The sequence below is a fragment of the Acanthochromis polyacanthus genome, chromosome 4 (genome assembly GCF_021347895.1).
Source record: "Acanthochromis polyacanthus isolate Apoly-LR-REF ecotype Palm Island chromosome 4, KAUST_Apoly_ChrSc, whole genome shotgun sequence".
NCBI lineage: Eukaryota > Metazoa > Chordata > Actinopteri > Pomacentridae > Acanthochromis > Acanthochromis polyacanthus.
Window position 1 is genome coordinate 15,601,064 of NC_067116.1, and position 24,293 is coordinate 15,625,356.

The window sequence follows — 24,293 nt, forward strand, 5'->3', positions numbered from 1 at the left end:
GAACTACCAGTGTGTGCCAGTTGCTCCTCTGGGTTGCCAAATGAATCTAAAAAGCCATCAAAGCCACCCATAGCCACTTGGAAGACAAATTTGTTGAATACCTCCAAACTAGTCTCAAATCCCTCCAAGGTCAACAGACCGTGATGAGAAAAAGTGCCAGTGTTGGTGAGCTAGCTTTGATATGCTCTTATCAAGTTGTTCTTCGGATTGCCCAGAAGGAACAGCCATACACTTGGAGAGAATTTAATATTGCCTTGAGTGACTGACGTGTAAAACAATGTATGGAATGATATTGACATGAATACACTGAAAACTGTTTCACTGTCAGACACAACCATTGCTGGACGTATTGATGAGATGATATCTGATGTGAGGGCACAACTGATAAAGCTGAGGTAGGCAGAAGTTTCCATCACAGCTGGATGAATCAATAGTTATGTCAAAGGCATTTGTGCACTTTGTCGATCAAAAGGAAATGCAGGATTTTTGTTTTGCAGGTAGCTTCCTGAAAGCACAAGTAGTTCTGAAATCTTCAAAGTTATTGATGTTTTTTCCAAAGAAAATACATTCCATGGGCAAAATGTGTTGTGCTGTACACCGACAGTGCAAGAGTCATGACTGGTTTAAATAGTGGACTAACCATGACTGTAAAGGAGTCAGTTGTTGCCAAAGACATGAACACTGAACTGTTAAATGTCATGGACTCGGCCTTGAAAGTTGTCAATATTGTTAAGAGTGCTTTGCAAACACTTCTAATCTCTATGTTTCTGATGGAGAAGAACACACTGTGCTACTGTAACAATTCTGAGGTTCGATGGCTTTCACGTAGAAAGTGTTGTCATGTGTGTTGGAATTAGGTTAATCTATTCAGGAGTTTCTACTTCTTGAAAAGCGCAGAGCTGGCTGCACTTTTCAGTGACAATGTCTGGGTCACCAAACTTGCATATCTTGCTGGCATTTTCAGTTATGCCCGGCCTGAGGACTGCTGGAACAAAACATGAAAAACCATCCTTCACTGGTCCAAGCAGCCATAAAATGCATTCTCAGAAAAATAAAGTGTTATTTAAAATAAAGGAGATGGACTAACAAAGAATGTAGTTTGAACAAAAACACATTAGTAATGTTTAACTTAATTTTGGAGTGAGCAAGACCAAAACAACAAACAAAAACCCCACTAATCTGTTGAGCAAGACTGGCCTGACAAAACAAAAACAATCTTACCTCCCTACCTCAACTTAAGAGAAAATAAAAAAAACAACGGTTAACTCAAAAGTGGCTGCTCACTCCCACTATACATGAGCATGAATCACAGATTACTAAACAAAGAACAAGCTGTACTGGCTGTGTGTACCGGTTGGAATCAATGTGAATGGATGGTATGCCCTCTGACTTTGAAGCAATGTCATCTCACTGTTACGGTGAACGGAGGCTCATGCAGGAAATGAGATCTCAGACCAGGGAGCAATTTAAAAGGCTAAATTAACAAAACAGGAATGAGATTAAAGAACAGGAAACCAGAACTGCTCTAGACCATGGAAATAATCTTTTGCATCCAAGGACGGCTCAATTCCTCCTAGCAAGGAGGCAGACTAAATACATGACAGAAAAGGGTAGATTAGCAAACCCACGTATGGTAACACCAAGGCAGGAATACTCTACTCGAACAAGAACCAACACGAAGTAATAATGTGAATAGCTACTTTGACAGATAAAGACCACGGGTCAGATTATGTGAAAGCCGAAATATTTATACAAGAGAATTTAGGCACAGAAACAATACGGATTGGTACCGTACAGGTAAGGAGATTTAGCTGAAGTGGAGGTTTTCAGGGGAGACCGGTGTGCTGCGAGGTGGTGGCTGGCAGCCAGACGTGACGTGGGATCCAGCAGCAGAATGGCGACGGGGTTTTGTAGGGTTGGCGTCGGAGGTGACGTAGCAGCCAGGGTTTGTGGACTGGCAACAGAGGCGGCGTGGCAGGTGACTGGTGTCGGAGGTACAGAGGTGAGTGAACCTTGCCTGGGGACCAGACAGCCTTTATATTGTGTATTACAAATACACATAAAGTCAGTCTGGAACTGCTCCATTGAACCAAATCTAGCCCAGAGACGGGACTACCGATCACAGCTTGAATTGGAGAGAGCCAATCAGAGTAACACATGTGTGATGCAATCACTAAGCGACCTAACAATTGCCTTTCCACCATGATGTTTTGTAGTTTTAACAGCTTCCTTCGCCGTACAGGGGTCCTGAGGAAAATCTAAGCTCTCCCTTTCAACAGTGGAGGGCAGCATTACGCATTCTATTGTACAGCCTGGCGGAATTAAAAATACATCCTTTTTAAAAAGACAAGCTTTAAGGGCTGCTTCTTGTTGAGGTTTTAAGGACAAATTCAGCCCGTGCAAAACAGAGGAAAGCGCACGAGAGAAACCTCGCTCTGTTGCAGTCGCATCGTTATCTCCCGCCTCTGGTGCTCTGATTGGTTCGGTCTGATCTGCTCGGAGCTTGAAAACCTGTCAAAATGTGTCAATGGAGGAGGGCTAGACCGTATTCCCGTATATCCCTTATAACGGGAATACAGTCTAGCTAAGCTAGGCTAGAGTGAACCAGTACTGACGTGAGGAAAACTGAAGATAGACCACAGATATCCAGGGTTTGGAACACAGAGTTTGCAGAGGAATTCAGGAAGGACGAAACCAGGAGTCCGAGGTTACACAAGCAGACAGGAACCAGTCTGGAATGGAGCAGAAACAAAATTACCAAGACTACAAGAGACGAGGAGTCACGACTGAACAGTGTGCTGCACTGACTGGAGAACATGCTGGTGATGTCAGTAATTTCCATCTATGGTGCATGGATTGGTTTGTACAAACAGTCATGGAGGTGGTCCGACAACAGCAGCAGCTCCTTCACAGACTGGGGGGATGGGGAGCCAGATAACGCCAACTGTAGTCAGTACTGTGTGGCTGAGAGCTCAAATCACCTTTGGAGTGATGAGAGCTGTGACAAGAAGTTAGCCTTCTGGTGATATAGAGGTAAAAAGATTTTTTTTTGGTGGACTGTCACCTTGCCAAGACCTCAAAAACAACAACATCTTGTCTTGTAAAGGTCCATAACTTAAAACACAACAACATATTAAACAATAAAAAGTCACAGTTCTTCCTCTGCCAGCGAGGGATGCTTAACTGGTCAGATCTGAAGGCAGCATGTACTCCAACATTAATCAGACTTCCTCTAATGATCTTTAGCAAAGTTTCTTCCTGCACTTTTGTGCCAAAGAAAGAAACAATCTATTTTCCTGTTTGCATGCGCAAGCATTTTGCTAGGAAAAGTTTCATAGGAATTTACACAATGAGTGAAAATGATTTGATCTCTGTTGGTTCTTAATCTGAGATCGTCTTGCTGCCTGTTGTACAACACACTCATAGGACTAAGCAGTAAATGTAGTAATTATAACCACTGTAAACTGTATTCATTTCTGAGACTCTTTTATGCAATTTGAGTTGAAGTCTATGATAAGTATTTATATATGTGAGAAAACAATAGATTAAAATATTTCTGTTAATTTATGGCCAATTTTTGAACATGCATTCAGCAGGTATGATGCAAAACCACATCAAAAGAAGTCCCAGCAACCATAAGCAATCATGTGTATATGTCAGATAGATTTACACCAATCGGGTATAGCATTCTGGCCACTGACAGGTGAAGTGAATAACACTGATCATTGCTTCATCATGGCACTAGTAGGTTGGATATATTAGGAAGCAAGTGAACATTTTGTCCTCAAAGCTGATAGTTGTTACGGGCAAGAAAAATGGGAAGTGTAAGGATTTGAGGGAGTCTGAAAAGGGCCAGATATCTATCTATCTATCTATCTATCTATCTATCTATCTATCTATCTATCTATCTATCTATCTATCTATCGATCCATATATAATTTCTTTGTTGTGTCAATGCAAAACGAGACATTGTGTTGAACTTTTGCGGTGAAAAGTTCACACACATTTTTACAAAGTGAGTCCAAAAAAAAAAAGAACTGTTCATCACATTGTAGCATCTCTTTCATATTTGCACATTTTAACTGGAATAAGACATCTAACTAAACAACAAAATCCTCAGAAACATTTTTGATTTGAAGACAAACATCTTTATTTTGTGAAAACATGAGCTGTGACATGATGAGGAGGAAAACAGGACTATTTGAATCTTTATTTACTTTGATGAGAGACAGAAAGAGAGAGAGTTCCAGAGAGCAGACAGAGAGTCAAAGCAGTATGAGAGTCCCAGTGAGTGAGGTCAGGACTGGGAACACTGGTCTCTCCTCAGTGTCTGTGAGAGCGGAGTGTGGGAGCCCTGGGTGGCCTCACAGCTCACAGAGACCACCTTCCTCCACTGGTCTGCAGGGAGCCTCAGGGTGCTGCTCCAGCTGTAGTGGCCGTCCTTCTCCAGCACCCCGGGGCTCCTGCTCTCCTCCCAGCTCATGCTGCTGCTGCTGCTGCTGCTGCTGCCGTCCACCTTCCAGGACAGACTCCAGTCTGAGGGGAAGCCCTTGTTGGCCAGGCACATGAGCGTGGCCTTCCCCTGCTGCAGCTCCTCACTGGAGGGGGGCAGCACCGTCAGGGTGGGACGGACATCACCTAGGAGACACCAATCAGCTTAGAGGACAGGGAGCACACAGCTGTCACTCAAACATCACACACGTGGACACCTTCAGTGTGAGACGCTGGATTCAGTCCTTCAAGGAGTTTGTGTCACATGCTTTTTCTGCTCCAGCACTCACTCACTCACACATTGTTTCAGTTCCCTTTAAGAAAGCTCTCATGTAAATCAGCTCAGAGAGAATCATCTCACAGTTTCACCTCAAATAAGTCCAACTACTCTGGAAACTAAACAAGCACATGTGGAAACATTCACAAGTTTTACTGCAAAATCACTTCAAAGTCTCAACTAAACATTAAAGTATTTAGTAGAAACAGAAAACTAGAGAAATTTAGTTGAAGAAAATTCAGAATTTTTCTGTGTATTTCAATCATCATTTACTAAACAGGTCAAATCATTTCATCCAGACGAAGAAACTATTTATGATGAAATGAGGAAGTTTAGATATTTTTGCACATTTTCAAATACAAATCTTTATCATTACTCCATCCAGGATTGAAGAACATAAATGTATATATATTGTCTTGTAAAAAAATTAACAACGTGACCAATAAAGTTTTATCCAATCCATACTTTAAGTTTTGTAATTTTCCAACTTAAGTCCTTTAAATCATGTAAACATTGAATTTCATCAAACCTGATCAGAGTTAGCATCTATGAGGAGGAATTCAAACTTTAATACATGAAGTTTCTCTGAATTCAAAAATATTTTACAACTGGTCAGATGTAGAACTTTTAAAAGATTTTGTAAGGAGTAGTATTTAGTTTTTAGCAATGAGTAAAAATATAAACTTACTTCCAAATTCCAGTCTGGTTCCTCCACCGAACGTGTACCACAGTGATACAAACTGATTGAGCCGCCGTACAAAAACCTCTGACTGTAGAGAGACACGGCTCTCTGACTTTGTCAGACTGAACTAAACCTACAAGCTCTCAAGATTCAACCAGTAAAACCAGAAAGAATCATTTATCCTCTGGACCATCCACATGTTTTATTATTATTATTTATTTACTAATGGAATTAGTTTTTACATGTTAATATTGACAGAGAGCTTTGTTTATGAGTCCAAAATATTTGTAATAAATGAGATTAAAATTTCCCTTTTGTGATGAAAACAAGAGAGAAAATGAAAAAAACAAAATCCTTCTGAAAAGAAAGATCTTTCAATTGAACTTACTTCCAAATTCCAGTCTGGTTCCTCCACCAAAAGTCCACCACAGTGATACAAACTGATTGAGCCGCCGTACAAAAACCTCTGACTGTAGAGAGACACGGCTCTCTGACTTTGGAACAAACAAACTCACCAAAATCATTCACTGTTTGTATCATTTTGTCAGCTGGTATGAAAACTGAAAATAACACAGAGCTACAAATATCCATAATTTATTGTTTAATTTAGTATGTATAAATTTGAAATCATTTCTGGGTAAATATTCATTTTAAAGACAGAAAAGAAAAAGCAACAACATGAAGATTTCATACACATAAACTGTAAAATATGTCATACATGGTAAATTCATTACACATTTATAATTAATGCTCTGATACATTGACTGATCTATTGATACATTTTCAAAAATAGTTCTAAGTCAGAAAATAGCTTCAGTGTTCTGGGAGAGTTTATCATCCTGACAGCAGAAATGTAATGATCTAAAAGTTTCACAGAAGTGTTTTTCTTAAGTTTGAGATGATAAATTATATAAAAAAGTTTTATTCTCATTAAGTACTTAAAAGAGAGTTGGAAGTCCAGACATATTTCCAATCATTTCTGTGATAAATGAATTTATCCACTGATAAACTCTCATTAATTATTTGAAGAAGAAAGGAAACATTTTGAAACAAGGTATATCTAGAAGAGTAAACCCGAATAAAAAAATCTTAGAATACATTTTGGGTAATGTTCTTAATCAATTTTCCGATAATCTGATTGATTGATTGACAACCAGCATGATCAGATTGATCCAAGTTCCTGTTGGAGTGAGTCAGACATTTCCATAGAGACACTTTGCATCAGCAGCACCATGCTCCAGTGCTCTGGGAGACTTTATAGTCCTGACACTTGAACACTGGATGACTGACAGCTGTCCTTCATCACAACAGAAGACACACAAATCCTCCTCATCAGAAACATGACTCTGATCTGCGTCCTCATCTGGACTCTCCTCTGCATCACTCAGGGTGAGGAAAATGTTTTTTCTGTGATGTGAAATCATTTGACTGTAGCTGAGTTTCATTGTTTCTTCTCTCTCCTCAGGCTCTGTTGGACAAAATGTTGTTTTGACTCAGTCAGCAGATAAATCAGTGCAGCTCGGTCAAACTGTCTCTATTGACTGTAAAGCCAGCACTAAAGTAGCTGTCTACTCTGGTTCACAATACTACCTGGCCTGGTACCAGCAGAAAACTGGAGAAGCTCCAAAACTCCTGATCTATTACACAACAAGCAGAGTTTCTGGAATCTCCTCCAGATTCAGTGGAAGTGGAACAGGGAATGGAGTTGACTTTACTCTGACCATCAGTGGAGTCCAGACTGAAGATGCAGCAGTTTATTACTGTCAGAGTTATCATGTGATCAACAGTCAGGATGTGTTCACACAGTGAAAAAGCGTCGTACAAAAACCTCCCTCAGTCAGACTGAACAGAAACTGAACTGACTGATACAGTTCACTGAACAAACACATGCATTCATGAAGTGGTTTCTACACGTCTCCACTGTTTCTTTCACCATGAATCATGAATATCAAGCATCAAGACAAGTTTAATGTTAAGAACTGATACAAATATCAGTCAAATTATTTTGTCATTGACTGTTTCTCATCATCCTAAAACATATTTATTTCTGATTCATCTGTGACTGTTTATGAGATCAAGCTTCATCAGGACCTTTGACCTCAGCTTTATGTTGAATCACAGCTCCACAACTACAGAAATATGAAGACACAGATCAGCATCAGAAACCTTCATGATCAATAACAACCCAAACAAAGTCTGAACATCTCTCTAATCTCAGAAAAAAAAACTCGTAAATGTTTCAAACGTTCAAAAACATAACTTTTCACATATAGATAACTATACTACAACATATTTAAAACCAGAATGTAAACTGCATCAAAACAAACTGCAGATGAGCTCCGTCTCCTTCACTATCACATCATGACCAACTCAAGTGTTGAAAACCTCTTCAGACTCTGTGTCACCATGATCAAACAAATGCAGAAAATGGTTTTCTTTTCTCTGACGTTATTGAACAGCATCACACAGCAGAAGGATGGAGACTGAGAGACGTTCTACATGTTACACAGCAGGTGGTTTCATTGGTTATTTCAGACATGTCATTGTGATCTTATGGAGCCTCATTGACCTGAACACTTTTCTACATACAAACATCTGAGCTGCTGCACAGATTCACAGTTTCTACAGTGAAATCATTGAGAACAAAACAGTCGTGTTCAGGATCAAGTTTTTTGGTGTGAATCAAGGGGATTATTACAGAGTTTTTAGCTTTGCTGCTTGAATTGACCAAAAAAAAAGACAACAGACAGTCAGCCTTCAAATCAAACACTGCTTTTTGTTCTTAACTCATAACATTAATCATATTACAGAAAAGACTCACACAAGCAGTGGTTCTTTATCAAATTATTTAAGGAAGGATTTAACCACATTTCAGTACCAGTGTTTGTTCAACAACATCACAGCGAGCTCAACATACAGTCTGTGTCATCATCACAACACACCTGTTTGACTCATTTTGCTCTACAAGTTCACATCTGTAATGCTACAGAATGGAATGTCCTTCATAAAGAAACTTTAATGCAGTGGAAACAGACACTAACAGATTAAATATTGATTATTCTCATCAATAATGGATTTAATTCAAGTTTTCCACATGAGATAATCTGAACTTTGTTTCTTTCAGCTGTTTAGGACTAATCCCTCTGAATGTAAGGAAAACCTGCAGCATCAGACAGCAGCTGGATCAATATGTTCCTCTCCAAGAGAGAGAGAGAGTTTTGCATAAATTTGCACACAAAAGAACAGTACTGATTACTTTATCCAATTCTGGTAATTTTATATTGACCTCCAGAGAGCACTGAGAGAAGATGAGTCCAGACCAGGATCTATCAGCAGCTCACACTGTGTACAACTACATGTCTTCATATCAGACAGGTGAGTTGTCACACAGCTGCAGTTAAATATTTTATCACATCAAATCCTCAAGCTGACCCTGAGATTTCAGTTTGACTGTTTAAGAAATAATTGTTAGTAATTTAGACACTTTGTTCAGCTGCTTTTATTATGCATCATACATCACCTGGTGTGTTACTTAGATTCTTGTGAATGACAAATATCAAAATTAGTTTGTGGTACAGCATTAAAAAGAAGACAATTTAGCTACAACAAATCTTTCAGAAACAGTCTGACTGTCTGGACAAGCTACACCTTCAGAACGCATTAGTGCTGTTTGCATGTTTTGTTTTTTTTTTACCATAAAACTCTGAACTCCAATGACGACATTTCCATAGAGAGACACTTTGCATCAGCAGCACCATGCTCCAGTGCTCTGGGAGACTTTATAGTCCTGACACTTGAACACTGGATGACTGACAGCTGTCCTTCATCACAACAGAAGACACACAAATCCTCCTCATCAGAAACATGACTCTGATCTGCGTCCTCATCTGGACTCTCCTCTGCTGCTGCTTCACAGGTAAAGTCCAGAGAATACAACTCCTCTCCTCTATCAACATCCGTCCCTCTCAAATCAAGCCCACAGAACCATGATGCTGCTTTCTCTTTGTGTCTCTGTATCCTCAGAGTCCAGAGGACAGGTCACAGTGACTCAGTCTGGAGCAGTGAGCTCTGCTCTGGGAGGCTCCGTCACCATCAGCTGTAAGACCAGTCAGAATGTTTATGGCTCTAACTATTTAGCCTGGTACCAACAGAAAGATGGAGGAGTTCCCAAACTTAAGGTGAAAAATTTTCAGTCCCCCCCCCCCCCCGCCCCCAATTTTTAGGGGCTTTCCATTGGTCAGGGGGCTTTCTGTGCTTCAAACTCAGTTAAACAGATATTCTGAATTCCCCAGAAAATAACACTTTACCTGGATATACAGAAAAATAGCCCAAAACACTCACAAACAGTTGCTTTATAAATAATATATTTATTAAATTAAAGCAATTCTCCTAAACAATATAATCAGTCACATACAAATATGGCATGCTCTTGTCTTTAATAGTTATTGACTCAAGTTGTGTAGGAACACATGTATTCAGATGTTTAACAAAATAAGAAATAATCATCTCTCTTAAGTCTGACACTTACACCTTAGTTAGGAAAAGTGAGGTAGAGTACCATTCTTCAAAATAACCTCCCAATTATCAATTATGTAAAAATAGAAATAATGCCTCAAAATATTAAACAAAAAGAAAAAGAGAGAGAGCCTATGTTTCAATGTTCAGTTAGCCCATTCTTCAAAATAATGTGTCTAATGGCAAATGAAAAAAAAATATAGAAATAATGCCTCAAATCAACAGTCCTTTTTTTCCTTCTTTTTCCTTTTCTTATTAGCTACATAGACATAAGTCCCAGCTTTGCAGACTATTCTGCCTCCCATTTGACACGACCCGGACGAAAACAGGGGTACTTTATTCGCATTTCATCAGTGAAATGACATTTGCGTTTCGGCATTTTCTTTCTGTTCGAGTGCTCTCTCGCAGTGTGCCTACCTGCCTGTCAGTCTGCGAGGAAGCGAATCTCCAGCGCCGTGGCACGCGCTGGCGCTTCAGAGACGCGGCGCTGGCGCTCCGCAGCGTGTGCAGTGGAAGTTGTCTGATAGAAGAGAATGGGTTCTAAGTGCTGCGCAGTACGATTCAAGAGCACGGTGCGGTGCGGCGGTTTCGCGTTATGTGGAATTTAGGGGATCAAAAACCCGGACATTTGAAGGACTTTATAAACGCCGGCCGGACAGCCTCTCAAAAGAGGACATGTCCGGGCAAAAGAGGACGTATGGTCACCTTACCCAAACTGCTAATTTATTATGCTAGCACTCGAGCATCAGGGATTCCAGATGGTTTTACAGGCAGTGGATCAGCATCTGACTTCACTCTGACCATCAGTGGAGTCCAGACTGAAGATGCAGCAGTTTATTACTGTCAGAGTGCTCATAGCATCAACAGTCAGTGGTTGTTCACACAGTGAAACAGCGTTGTACAAAAACCTCCCTCAGTCAGACTGAACAGAAACTGAAGTGACTGATACAGTTCACTGAACACACACACACACACATACACACACACACACACATACACCTGCTTACTAAATCAGTGGAATGTAACAACATGTGCTTCAATTTCCAGTCAGCATGTTCACATGATAAGAACCACCCAGGAAGGATCTTGTATGAGGAAGACATCATGTCTGCTATGAGGATCCACAAGCTAAAAAACAAAACAGCTGCAACTTCCATTTCCAACCAAAAAAGGATATTTTAATTGATTAAAGGCAAATGTTATGTCACAGAAGGCCTTTTTCTTTCCAATACACACAATAAAAATCACCATTCTGTAAAGAAAAACTAGAAAGTTTTCATAATTGTCAAACTGAACCATCAAATGTTTGTCATCTCCGTTTGGAAAATTATCAACCAGTTCATGACTAATTAACTTTTTGTTCCCCCTTACAGTTTTTTTTTTTTCAGTTGCTAACAAGCATTGGTCCAAACTGAAGTCACATGTTCAAAACTCTTAACACAGCCTGCATTTCCATCATGTATCTCAGCTAAACAGTTAATCTCATCCCCAAAACTGTTTCTCACCAACAAAACACTTCATACATATTTCAAAATAAGCTCATTCAACCACAACACTAGAACACTTTGGAAACAAACACTGTCACTCTGAGCACACTGAGCTGCAAAATACTAACAACAGAGAGCATTACATGAAATAAATTGTAATCTTTCAAGTTTGAATGATTTCTTTTTAGATAAATCAGTATTTTATTATAAAATAAGATCTTTGCACTTTGAGTTCTCTAAATTATTGTAATATATTGCAACAAGAATGAATCGGGAATGCAGCAGTTTACTTCAACAACACTGACATATTTTCTCTGTGCCTTTGCATCGGTACTTTGGGACCTTACAAAAAATAAAAAGTTTACTGTGAACAAAAATAAAATGCAGAATCTTAGAATTCAGGGGGCAGAATAGAAATCAAGAGATAAAATTCAAAAACCAACAACACATGTATACTGTAACATTTACACCCTGTCGTCTGCATTTGGCCTCATGTTTTCATCCATTACATCTGATGTCTTCTCTCACGGTACATTGTGGGTAGAACCTTTCTGAGTGTCTCCTTCTATATGGTTTCTGATGAGGCCAAACACAGATCACCTGGATCGGTTTTCAGCTGACAACTACACTCAGGTGTGTTTGGAATTAGAAATTCTTTATGTTTATTTTTATTGTCAATATTTTGATATGATTTTCAATAGATTTCAATGTGGCTGCAGCCCAAATTCCCCGTGTCACATCACAAGATCAATGCTGCAGACTTTTGAAAATATTATTTAATTTTCTTCATATAACCACATTCAGTCAACATAGACAATCACAAGAAAACATATCCCAACACTGTAAACCCACAAAATAGACAAATAAAAATACTGTGCTACCAGTAAGGGTTAAAAATATGTAAAGAAAATGAAGAACACAAAAAGAAATCTGAGTAAAATAAATTAAATACTAAACATCTCTTCACCTAGCTGGATCCGGCCAGATAATTTTTATCTACATCACAGGTAATATCTTCGTTGGCAAGACAACGTGGAAGAACCGTCTTGAATGACGGATCCATCCTTGCACAGCTGCAGCATCAATTTAGTCACAAGCCTCTTCCATGGCCTGAATGAGGGGCATCTGAGTCTGGGGCCAGAGATCATAAACTTTCCACCGCCATGCCGAGAAAAATTCTTCGATGGGGTTTAGAAATGGAGAGTATGGTGGAAGGTATGGGACTGTAAACAGTGGATGGTGCTGAAACCAGTTCTGGACCAGAGCAGAGTGGTGGAATGACACATTGTCCCAGATGACAATGTAGTGGATCTGGTGCATTTGGTTATTTACTGGGAGGAGGTTGTGCAATCTGTCCAAAAATCTGATCATTTGATCTGTGTTGTAAGGGCCCATATTGGCATGAGGGTGGAGGACCCCATTCAGGGAAATGGCTGCGCAAAGGGTGATGTTACCCCACGTTGCCCTGGGACATTAATTATAGCCCTGTGGCCACTGATGTTTCTGCCTCTCCTTCTGACTTTCCTGAGGTTGAACCCTGCCTCATCGATGTAAATAAATTCATGTGGGATTTCCTCAGCATCCATCTGTAAAACTCTCTGAAATACAGTGAAAGACAAGATTGTGTAGTTCAGCATAGGTCTAGTATGCAGTAAATTTACATGTAAAAATTATTACGTTTGCAGTATGTAACATCACAATGTTAAAGTGAACAATACATACCTCCACATACTCATGCCCCAGCTGTTTGATCCTCTCTGAATTCCTCTCAAAAGGTACTCGATACAGTTGTTTCATGTGAACTTGATGTTTTTTCAGGATGCGTGCTATTGTTGTCAGAGAGACCTGATGGACATTATTGAAAATGGTGTTGTCACTAATAATTTTGGCTTGAAGTTCTCTGAGCCTAATGGCATTATTGGCCAAAACCATGTTTATGATTTCTGTCTCTTGCTCTGGTGTGAATATAGGTCCCCTTCCTCCTTGTCGTTCTCGGCCCTCAATCCTATGTAGAAAAAACCACATGTGAGCTATTGTAAAAAGACACAGGAAGAGGTATCAAAAGTGCCAATATGGTGCATACAATACAGCAAGCAGCTGATTACTGTAACTGTTGACAACTTTTTTTTTTACCTGTTTTCTTGTCGAAATGTCCTTATGACAGATGCCACTGTAAATCTGCTAAGATTTGGCTGAACTCTTAGTCCAGCTTCCCTCAGCATCAATCCATGATTCATGACGTGATCAACTGGTGTTGCTCGAATCTCATGAGACAAATTTGGTCCTCTTCTTCTTTGAGGGTGTTCTCCTCCTGCTTCAGGTCTTCCTCTTCCACTTCCTCAACCTCTGCCTCTACCTCCTGCTCGTCCTCCACGGATTCCCCCTCTCATCCTCACTCGTCTTCCTCTGGCTGCTTCCATTTTGGTGGAAAGCAGGTGAACTCACCTGTTGCATTTTTATCGTGCTCAAACCTGATTGGTGTGTCTACAATAAAGCAATCATGTGTTTGCACACCTGATGTGGGTGTTTAACCAAATGGCTCATGGGTGTGGTGATTTGTCCATCAGTGCTGTGGAATTGCAAGGAAGTGACATCATGATATATAGTGCAGCGGTTAAGGAGAATATTTGGAAGAATTGTTCAAATTGTGATAAAAGTACCAAATTTTGCAGATGCATAGCCAAGACCATTGGTAAGCAGAAAAAGGAGAGCTTCAGCAAAAATTAAAAGATTAAGGGGGTGGATTCAATGTTTTATTTAGGATACTCGGTTTTCAGCAAGAAATATGCATTGTGTGTATTTATTTTGTAACTATCTCTTTGACAACAACAAAAACAGGGCTAAATGTACTTTGTAAATACTTAAAAAGTGTTGACAGTGTAGAAATGACCAATAAAAAATATTTTAAACTTTCAGAAAAAAAGTAACTAAGCACATCAATTATTTAATTGCCATTCAAAAGTTTTATTCAAGGAATTAACAAAGGACATCTTATACACTAGTGAAGCATGTTGGAACATATATAAGCATCATCATTATGAATGCAAAGGACAATATTTATTCTCATAAAGTGGATACTACCACTATTATGTTTCTAGAAAAAGTACATGCCAAGTTTGTAATCAATGAATCATCTTTGACAGTAGTTACAGTAATGATAAATTAGCAGAACACTAGCTTGCGTAATGCAGGTATTGTCTCACATTTTACAATCATTACTTTGAATCTAAATGTTAAAGCATGTATTTCTTTCAGTGCAATGGTAAGAACCATAATAACATGAACAATACAGTATTATTCACAAAACAGTTAAACACTTACAGTTTAAGATGGCAAGAACAATAATGACATACAAAGAATTGGCAAAACAGTATAAACACAGTTTAAGAGCTCTAATGCCTTGTATCACATTCTTTCAATGTCTATATTTGGAAAAAAAAAACTCCTGACAACGGAATACATCTGTTTATGACTGAATAACATGCATTTTTTAAAGTTTGATACCTGACACTGTGTGTAGTTGGTTTGAGTCAGATTCATAAAGCATGTTCAGAGTTCCTGTCTGCTGCAGCTGCCAGAGCAAGCACAGAGAGCAGTGCCCTTGAGATTAGCTCGCAGACATTTGCATAGTCCCCTGCAGGCTTTTTTACATTAACAATGGATAAGTTCATACATGCTTTACTAGCTTCTGGCAGATCTGTCCACTTTGGGATCCATCCTTGTTTGGTCTTCTCCCAACCCCAGTCAGCAGGTGATGGGAGTTCTTGCTGAGCTACTAACGTCTGACCCCAAACATAAGCAGCTTGATACACTGCTCTCTTGATGTGCTGTTTTAGTGCTCCCTGGGTGGGAGGAATATTCTCCAAGTCTCGAGACCCTCGAGCAAAGAGACACTGATGGGCTTCATTGACACTGGATGCCTCAGATGTCTTTGCATAGAGCAGCACAACAAATCGTTCAAGCTGGACAACTGTATCTCCACTGATGTCTGCTGGATACGTTGATAGCCTGGTGAAGACAGATGATATCTCAGGAAATACTGTCCAAATATCCCATGCTGTTTTCTTTCCTCTGCCTGCAAATGCTGATGTGGTGTCACATCCAGTCAGACTGTGAAAGAAAGGTAAACCAGAGGATTTCACAGACCCCATTGCAGATGCAATAGAGTGTGCTGGGATGTAACGATAGTGTTTCCCAACACCAAATGCTATCCATAATTCAAGCACTGAAAGCCTTTGCATTTGTGATATTGCAAGGACAACTACATCTGTGTCAACTGTCCTGATCAGCATTTTCTTGTGGCCTTCACTTGCAGCATGTGCTGCATGCAGCAGCATGTGCGTATCAACCTCTTCCTGATTACAAGGTTCAAGGGCTGTGATGTTCTCTTTGTCACACCGGTGGGCAGTCAGCACTTTGTCATGACAAGTAGTGTACAACTGCTTGCCTTCTACCACCATTTTTGGAATCTTCTCTGACAGGTATCTGAAGAGTTCCTGCTTATTCTCAGTGTTTCTGAGGAAGTCTGCCCAGTTTCTTGGTATGCTGTCTTATCTGAAACTCTTCTTCTAACTCCCTGGCCTTGTCCCTCTCGTGCTTGTCCCTTTATGCTGAATGGAAAATATTGGTCCCAAACAACATCCAATCTCTCCACATTGACAAGTAGAGATTCAATGTAGGGTATGAATTCAAGTGAGGCATATTCCTCAAATGTTTTAGCTGCCTTAGGTTTCCTCATGTATTAAGAATAACATCGTATTTGAGATCAAGAAGTGTAACAATAAACTGAAACCTTTTAAATCAAAATTTAATGTTTAAGGACAATACTGTCAAGAGTGAAATACATGAAAAAGACAGGATTGTTACTTTTAAGTTACACAGCTATAAATTGTGCAACAATTGGATGAACAGCCATGTATAATGTAGGCCAAATGTTACTGATATAGTAGAATTCTTAACTGTTAAGTATTCTGTATATTCAAAGTTTAAATTGTGTACATTTTGAAGTATTTATGCTGCAGAACCACTATGATTTTTTTTTTTAGCTAAACATGCTTAAAATCCCTCTAATCAATAGCTGTCTTCCACTTGAAGGGAAAATAGGCCACCAATTTGGCTATATACATAGTGTTAAATGATTTTTAAAATATTTAACATATTAACCGATACCCAATATTTAATACTTAATCTACCCCTGAAATAATGCAAATTTCTGGTGAAGCTCTCCCAGATGTGGAAGACAAGGGTTCAGGCTGTACTTGGTCCAAGTTTGGTACTTTTATCATAATTTGAACAATTATTCTCTTAACCGCTGCACTAATACGTCTGTGTCTAATGTATACAAGTGTGTTTAATGTTTTGCAAATGACTGTGTGTATTGTTCTGCAAAAAGTGTGAGGCTGATTTTGTGTTTATAGTGGTGAAAATGTGGTCCCGTGTTTTGCTCCTTGAGTGTAAGTGTCACGGTGAGCGGGTGGACCCAAGCAGAAAGCCATACTACCAGGGCTGGCTGAATGCAAGTGATTTATTGTTGGGGATGAATAATGGCCAGGATGGGGAAACCAGAGTGCATGAGCGGGGGGTTCCAGGCAGGAGTGGGGGTTCCAGGCAGGAGTGGGGGTTCCAGGCAGGAGTGGGGGGTTCCAGGCAAGAGTGGGGGGTTCCAGGCAGGAGAGGGGGTTCCAGGCAGGAGAGGGGGTTCCAGGCAGGAGAGGGGGTTCCAGGCAGGAGTGGGGTTCCCGGACAGCTGGCTGCGTGGAGGCAGGAGAAAAACAAAGTTAGAATAAGGCAGGAACTCAAACAGAAAATGTTAAAGGCAAGAGACCAAACGGAACTGCATGGTTCTGGTTCAATACTCTGGCAGGGAGTGGAAGGCTGAGCCGGTACTTATTGTAGAGGTGAGTCGTTAGCATGATGATTGTCAGCTGTCCGGGAGTCGTGGAGGTAGTTGATTGCCTGAGTGGAGTCAGCTGAGAAGCTAGACTCCACTCAGGCACCGAGCTGTGGGAGGAGAGACAGGGTAGAGAAGCGGATGGGAGACAACTAGACAGACAGAACAGAGGAGCGGAACTGTGACAGTAAGGTATTGATAATTATGTGATTCTTTTGTTTTAAGTGTTTATGCAATCATAAAAAACTGTATCAAATTGAGTTTGTGGTACAGCATTAAAAGAAGACAACTTAGCTACAACAAATCTTTCAGAAACAGTTTTTGATTCTCTGGACAAGCTACATCTGCAGAACACATTGTGAATAGTCTTCATTTGAACTATATTTGAATGAGGAAATGGTCTCTGTTAGTGCTGTTTGCATGTTTTGTTACCATAAAACTCTGAACTCCAATGAGGACATTTCCATAGAGAGACACTTTGCATCAGCAGCACCATGCTCCAGTGCTCTGGGAGACTTTATAGTCCTGACACTTGAACACTGGATGACTGACAGCTGTCCTTTATCACAACAGAAGACACACAAATCCTCCTCATCAGAAACATGACTCTGATCTGCGTCCTCATCTGGACTCTCCTCTGCTGCTGCTTCACAGGTAAAGTCCAGAGAATACAACTCCTCTCCTCTATCAACATCCGTCCCTCTCAAATCAAGCCCACAGAACCATGACGCTGCTTTCTCTTTGTGTCTCTGTATCCTCAGAGTCCAGAGGACAGGTCACAGTGACTCAGTCTGGAGCAGTGAGCTATGCTCTGGGAGGCTCCGTCACCATCAGCTGTAAGACCAGTCAGGATGTTTACAACTCTAACTGTTTAGCCTGGTACCAACAGAAAGATGGAGGAATTCCGAAACGGCTCATTTATTATGCTAGCAGCAGAGATTCAGGGATTCCAGGTCGTTTTACAGGCAGTGGATCAAACTCTGACTTCACTCTGACCATCAGTGGAGTCCAGACTGAAGATGCAGCAGTTTATTACTGTCAGAGTTTTCATGTGATCAACAGTCAGTATGTGTTCACACAGTGAAAAAGCGTCGTACAAAAACCTCCCTCAGTCAGACTGAAGAGAAACTGAAGTGACTGATACAGTTCACTGAACACACACACACACACACACACACACACACACACACACACACACACACACACACACACACACACACACACACACACACACACACACACACACACACACACACACACACACACCTGCTTACTAAATCAGTGAACTGTAACAATATGCACTTCAGTTTCCAGTACACATGTTCACATGATAAGAACCACCCAGGAAGGATCTTGTATGAGGAAGACATCATGTCTGCTATGAGGATCCATCCATCCTCTATACACCACTTTATCCTCACTAGGGTCGCAGGGGGTACTGGAGGCCAATCTCAGCTCACCTAAGGCAGGGGACACCCTGGACAGGTCTAATTGTGAAAATGAACAATCAAATGCTTGCCATCTCCATTTTGAACATTATCCACCAATTCATGACTAACTGACTTTTTGTTGTCCCTTGAAACCATGATAAAGCTTCACACTGAGGGTTTATTTGGGTTATTATAAAAAGTACATGACAGTCTTATTCAGTAGCTTCTAATAAATGTCACAGTAATTTAGATTTGTGCTTTTCAAAGATGGAACCTGAACAAACAATGCTTTAACATCATCATAAACAACTGCAGTGAAATCGTTTTAATTATTCATTCAAATGGCAAATACAATACTCAGTGGAGTAAAGAGACACAGTAAAAAACATTCACTAGTTTGGTGATTTAAAAATATTTTCAGAATTTAAACAACTAAACAACATTAGAATATTACATTGCATTTGTAATTATAAATAACCACATCTTACTTGACAAAAGGACACTGAGACACATTAAAGGTCCAATGGTGCAGCAGTGGACGACTGTCTGCTGGCCAAGATTCTGTGAACCTTCAGAGTTCTGAGACTGCATGTAAAAGTGAGGATGAAGAAAAAATCTGATGAGGCACAGCTGTAGGATTTCCCAGGACTCTCTGTAGCGTGTTTTGACTCAATGCCTCCATGTACAGGACACAGTTATCCTCGTAAAAACATATGAAGAGCAAAAAATGTCAGTAAATGTTACACATACAGTCAGGTCCATAAATATTTGGACAGTTTTCAGCATGGCTCTGCACACCACCACCATGGATTTGAAATGAAGCAACACATTTTATTTGTGCCCTCCACCTTTTTAAGGGACTAAAAGTAACTAAACAATTGGCTGTTCAGTTGTTTCATGCTCAGGTGTGTTATTCCCTCAACATTTCATTAACAAGGAGCAGATAAAAGGTCAAGAGTTAATTTCAAGAGTGATATTTGCGTTTGGAATTTGGTGGTCAGCTCTCAACATAAAGTACAAAGAACTGTCACTATCAGAGAAACAAACCATCACCAGGCTGAAAAATCAAAAATATAATAGGTCAGAGCCTCTGAAGTTCCTGCTCAAGACACTGAAGATTATTTTATTTGAAGTGTGTAGAGATCAGAGTCTACATTCATAATTTTCACAAAACTGCTCCCAGTCCAAGTCAAAAGATGAATCACTTGCCGGGGCCAAAACTTCATGTTGATTTCATATATTCTTTCTTGGATTAGTATGCAGATGCGAGTGGGAGAGAGAAACAGAGACAGAGTATGTGTACATGTGTGTCTATGGGAGAATGAATGTCCACAGCTGTGTCTACCCCTATCTAGAGGTGACCAGAGAGTCTAACCCCACCCACACACATCTGCATCACCCACAAAATAAAACAAAATGATATTGTTTTGAAACAAGAGTTACCCAGAAGAGTAACCCTAAATACAAAATCTTGGAAAATATGTTGTGTAATTTCTTTTGATTAATAAACTGATAAAGAGACTGATGGATTGATAACCAGCATGATCAGATTGATTCAAGTCCCTGTTGGAGTGAGTCAGACATTTCCATAGAGAGACACTTTGCATCAGCAGCACCATGCTCCAGTGCTCTGGGAGACTTTATAGTCCTGACACTTGAACACTGGATGACTGACAGCTGTCCTTCATCACAACAGAAGACACACAAATCCTCCTCATCAGAAACATGACTCTCATCTGCGTCCTCATCTGGACTCTCCTCTGCTGCTGCTTCACAGGTAAAGTCCAGAGAATACAACTCCTCTCCTCTATCAACATCCATCCCTCTCAAATCAAGCCCACAGAACCGTGACGCTGCTTTCTCTTTGTGTCTCTGTATCCTCAGAGTCCAGAGGACAGGTCACAGTGACTCAGTCTGGAGCAGTGAGCTCTGCTCTGGGAGGCTCCGTCACCATCAGCTGTAAGACCAGTCAGGATGTTTATAGCTCTTACTATTTAGCCTGGTACCAACAGAAAGATGGAGGAGTTCCCAAACTGCTCATTAAGTATGTTAATCAGCGATTGTCAGGGATTCCAGATCGTTTTACAGGCAGTGGATCAGCGTCTGACTTCACTCTGACCATCAGTGGAGTCCAGACTGAAGATGCAGCAGTTTATTACTGTCAGAGTTATCATTACATCAACAGTCAAGCTGTGTTCACACAGTGAAAAAGCGTCGTACAAAAACCTCCCTCAGTCAGACTGAACAGAAACTAAAGTGACTGATACAGTTCACTGAACACACACAGACCGACAATGTTACCAAGCAGATTAAATATGACTTGTTCTGTTGCAGCTCCTCAAATTCTAAATACAAACATAATCATTTGTTCTTTTCTGATTGTCCAGAAACCAAGAGAAGTGACTGTGGGACAGTAAATGAGAATAAACTGTTATGATTTGAGTGTGAAGACACAGACCAGCATCAGAAACCAGACAATCAAAGATGTCATGGCCCAAAAGCATCTGTACATCCCTCAGTACTACAAAATATAATTTAAAACGTAAAAATCTAAATGATGAAAAGAAATCTTCAATATTCAGTGTAAACAAAAATGGTCAAATAATAAAATCAATAAGTCAGAAAGTTCATTCCTGACGTTGGAAACAGCAGTTGTGGAGCTTTCACAGATCTTCCTCAGCAGAAGAAATCACCCAGTTTTCATGAATGAGAGTTTGTTAGACTGAACAGGATTTAATTGAAACAGTCAGGGAGGCAGGTGGAGTGAAGGAACCTGACAATGAAGCTGGTTGGAGGATGAGGAGCAGGTGATCAGGAGGGTGAAGGAGACTGGAGGGAAAGTGTGAGGACGTCTGTTGGTCAGATGGTGAACAGCAGCGACTGGAAAGATCCAGAGAAATAGAGAGAACTGGTGAAGAGAGAACGAGGCTGAAGACACAGAAGAAGAACAAAATAAACAGAACAGTCATGATTCATCACTATTTTATTTTTCACAGTCATTTTCTCAGTGTCAAATAAAACAGTTGTTTCTGTTTTTGAAATTCTGTTGTTGGATGTTTTTGTTTCTTTGTATTTTTTACTGATGTTACTCCATCTTAACTTATCTTATCTAAACAGATGCACTACTTGTAAAACTAAAAGCTTTCTAATAAACAAATCAATTCTCTTAATTTAATGATTAGGTTTGAATATTTGACAGAACTGTAGGACTTCAATTTTTACCTCCGCCAGGAGGTTATGTAATCATCGGCCTGGCGGAGGTCTGCGCTCTCCGAGTGCTTTTCTAGTTAACTATTTAATTACAGTAATTCAGAACTGTCTTTCTTTTGTTGCCATTTATGGAAAATGATTATATAGTATTTTATTTGTTGTTTTCTTTTGGCAGCTTCATGGTCACTTCAAAATGAACTTAACTCATCCTTCTCTCCCACATTACTACGAACTGCTTCATTGTACCAGAGGAAAATGAAAACATCATCTTGAATTTATACAGCTAAATGATCGTTGATGTTTTCATGAAATGGACCCTGATATATAAAGACTCTCTTTCATCACATTGTAGCATCTCTTTCATAGTTACAGATTTAACTGAAACAAAGCGTCTGACAATCAATAATCTTCTCAGAAACATTTTTGATTTGAAGACAAACATCTTTATTTTGTGAAAACATGAGCTGTGACATGATGAGAGGAAATAGGACTATTTGAATCTTTATTTACTTTGATGAGAGACAGAAAGAGAGAGAGTTCCAGAGAGCAGACAGAGAGTCAAAGCAGTATGAGAGTCCCAGTGAGTGAGGTCAGGACTGGGAACACTGGTCTCTCCTCAGTGTCTGTGAGAGCGGAGTGTGGGAGCCCTGGGTGGCCTCACAGCTCACAGAGACCACCTTCCTCCACTGGTCTGCAGGGAGCCTCAGGGTGCTGCTCCAGCTGTAGTGGCCGTCCTTCTCCAGCACCCCGGGCTCCTGCTCTCCTCCCAGCTCATGCTGCTGCTGCTGCTGCTTGCTGCTGCCGTCCACCTTCCAGGACAGACTCCAGTCTGAGGGGAAGCCCTTGTTGGCCAGGCACATGAGCGTGGCCTTCCCCTGCTGCAGCTCCTCACTGGATGGGGCAGCCACCGTCAGGGTGGGACGGACATCACCTAGGAGACACCAATCAGCTTAGAGGACAGGGAGCACACAGCTGTCACTCAAACATCACACACGTGGACACCTTCAGTGTGAGACGCTGGATTCAGTCCTTCAAGGAGTTTGTGTCACATGCTTTTTCTGCTCCAGCACTCACTCACTCACACATTGTTTCAGTTCCCTTTCAGAAAGCTCTCATGTAAATCAGCTCAGAGAGAATCATCTCACAGTTTCACCTCAAATATGTCCAACTACTCTGGAAACTAAACAAGCACATGTGGAAACATTACAAGTTTACTGAAAAATCACTTCAAAGTCTCAACTAAATATGAAAGTATTTAGTAGAAACAGAAAATACAGAAAGTTAGTTGAAAAAAATTCATAGGTTTCTATGGATTTCAATCATCATTTACTAAACAGGTCAAATCATTTCATCCAGACGTAGAAAGAATTTATGATGAAATGAGGAAGTTTAGATATTTTTGCACATTTTCAAATACAAATCTTATCATCACTTCATCCAGGATTGAAGAACATAAATGTATTTATATTGTCTGGTAAAAAATTGACGAGTCCAATGAAATTTTGTCCAGTCCATAAGTTAAGTTTTGTAATTTTCCAACTTCAGTCCTTTAAATCATGTAACATTGAATTCATCAAACCTGATCAGAGTAGCATCTATGAGGAGGAATTCAAACTTTAATACATGAAGTTTCTCTGAATTCAAAAATATTTTACAACTGTTCAGATTTCACACTTTTAAAGATATTCTTAAAGAGTAGTATTTAGTTTTTAAGCAATGAGTAAAAATATAAACTTAACTTCCAACATCCAGTCTGGTTCCTCCACCAAAAGTCCACCACAGTGATACAAACTGATTGAGCCGCCGTACAAAAACCTCTGCTGTAGAGAGACACGGCTCTCTGACTTTGGAACAAACAAACTCACCAAAATCATTCACTGTTTGTATCATTTTGTCAGCTGGTATGAAAACTGAAAATAACACAGAGCTACAAATATCCATAATTTATTGTTTAATTTTGGAAATGTCAATTTTACATTTTTTTGGAGAAAAATTCAATTTCAAAAAAAAAATAAAAAGCAACAACAAGAAGATTTCATAACATATGAACTGTTGAATATATCATACATGTAAAATTAAATACACATTTCTAAATGATGCTGTGATAAACTGATTCATCATTGATCAACTTTCAAAATTGTTGTAAGTCAGAAAAAAGCTCCAGTGTTCTGGGAGAGTTTATCGTCCTGACAGCAGAAATGTAATGATTTTTAAGTTTCACAGGAGTGTTTTCTCAAGACTGAGATGATAATTATAAAAAGAAAGGTCTGCACACATAAAGTATTTTAAGAGAAACAATTCAGCAGTAAGT

At 39.9% G+C, this 24,293-nt stretch overlaps 2 gene segments (V, D, J or C); both read right to left on the minus strand.

Annotated features, from left to right (window-relative positions):
- Positions 1 to 4,141: 4,141 nt before the first annotated feature.
- Positions 4,142 to 24,293, minus strand: part of LOC127533661 (Ig kappa-b4 chain C region-like) — a 52,072-nt gene continuing 31,920 nt past the window's right edge. The window contains 1 exon segment of the C gene segment in view: positions 4,142 to 4,638. Coding sequence covers positions 4,298 to 4,567 — 270 coding nt within the window.
- Positions 22,472 to 22,867, minus strand: LOC127533662 (Ig kappa-b4 chain C region-like). The segment is given in 1 exon segment: positions 22,472 to 22,867. A coding segment is annotated over 1 exon segment (270 nt).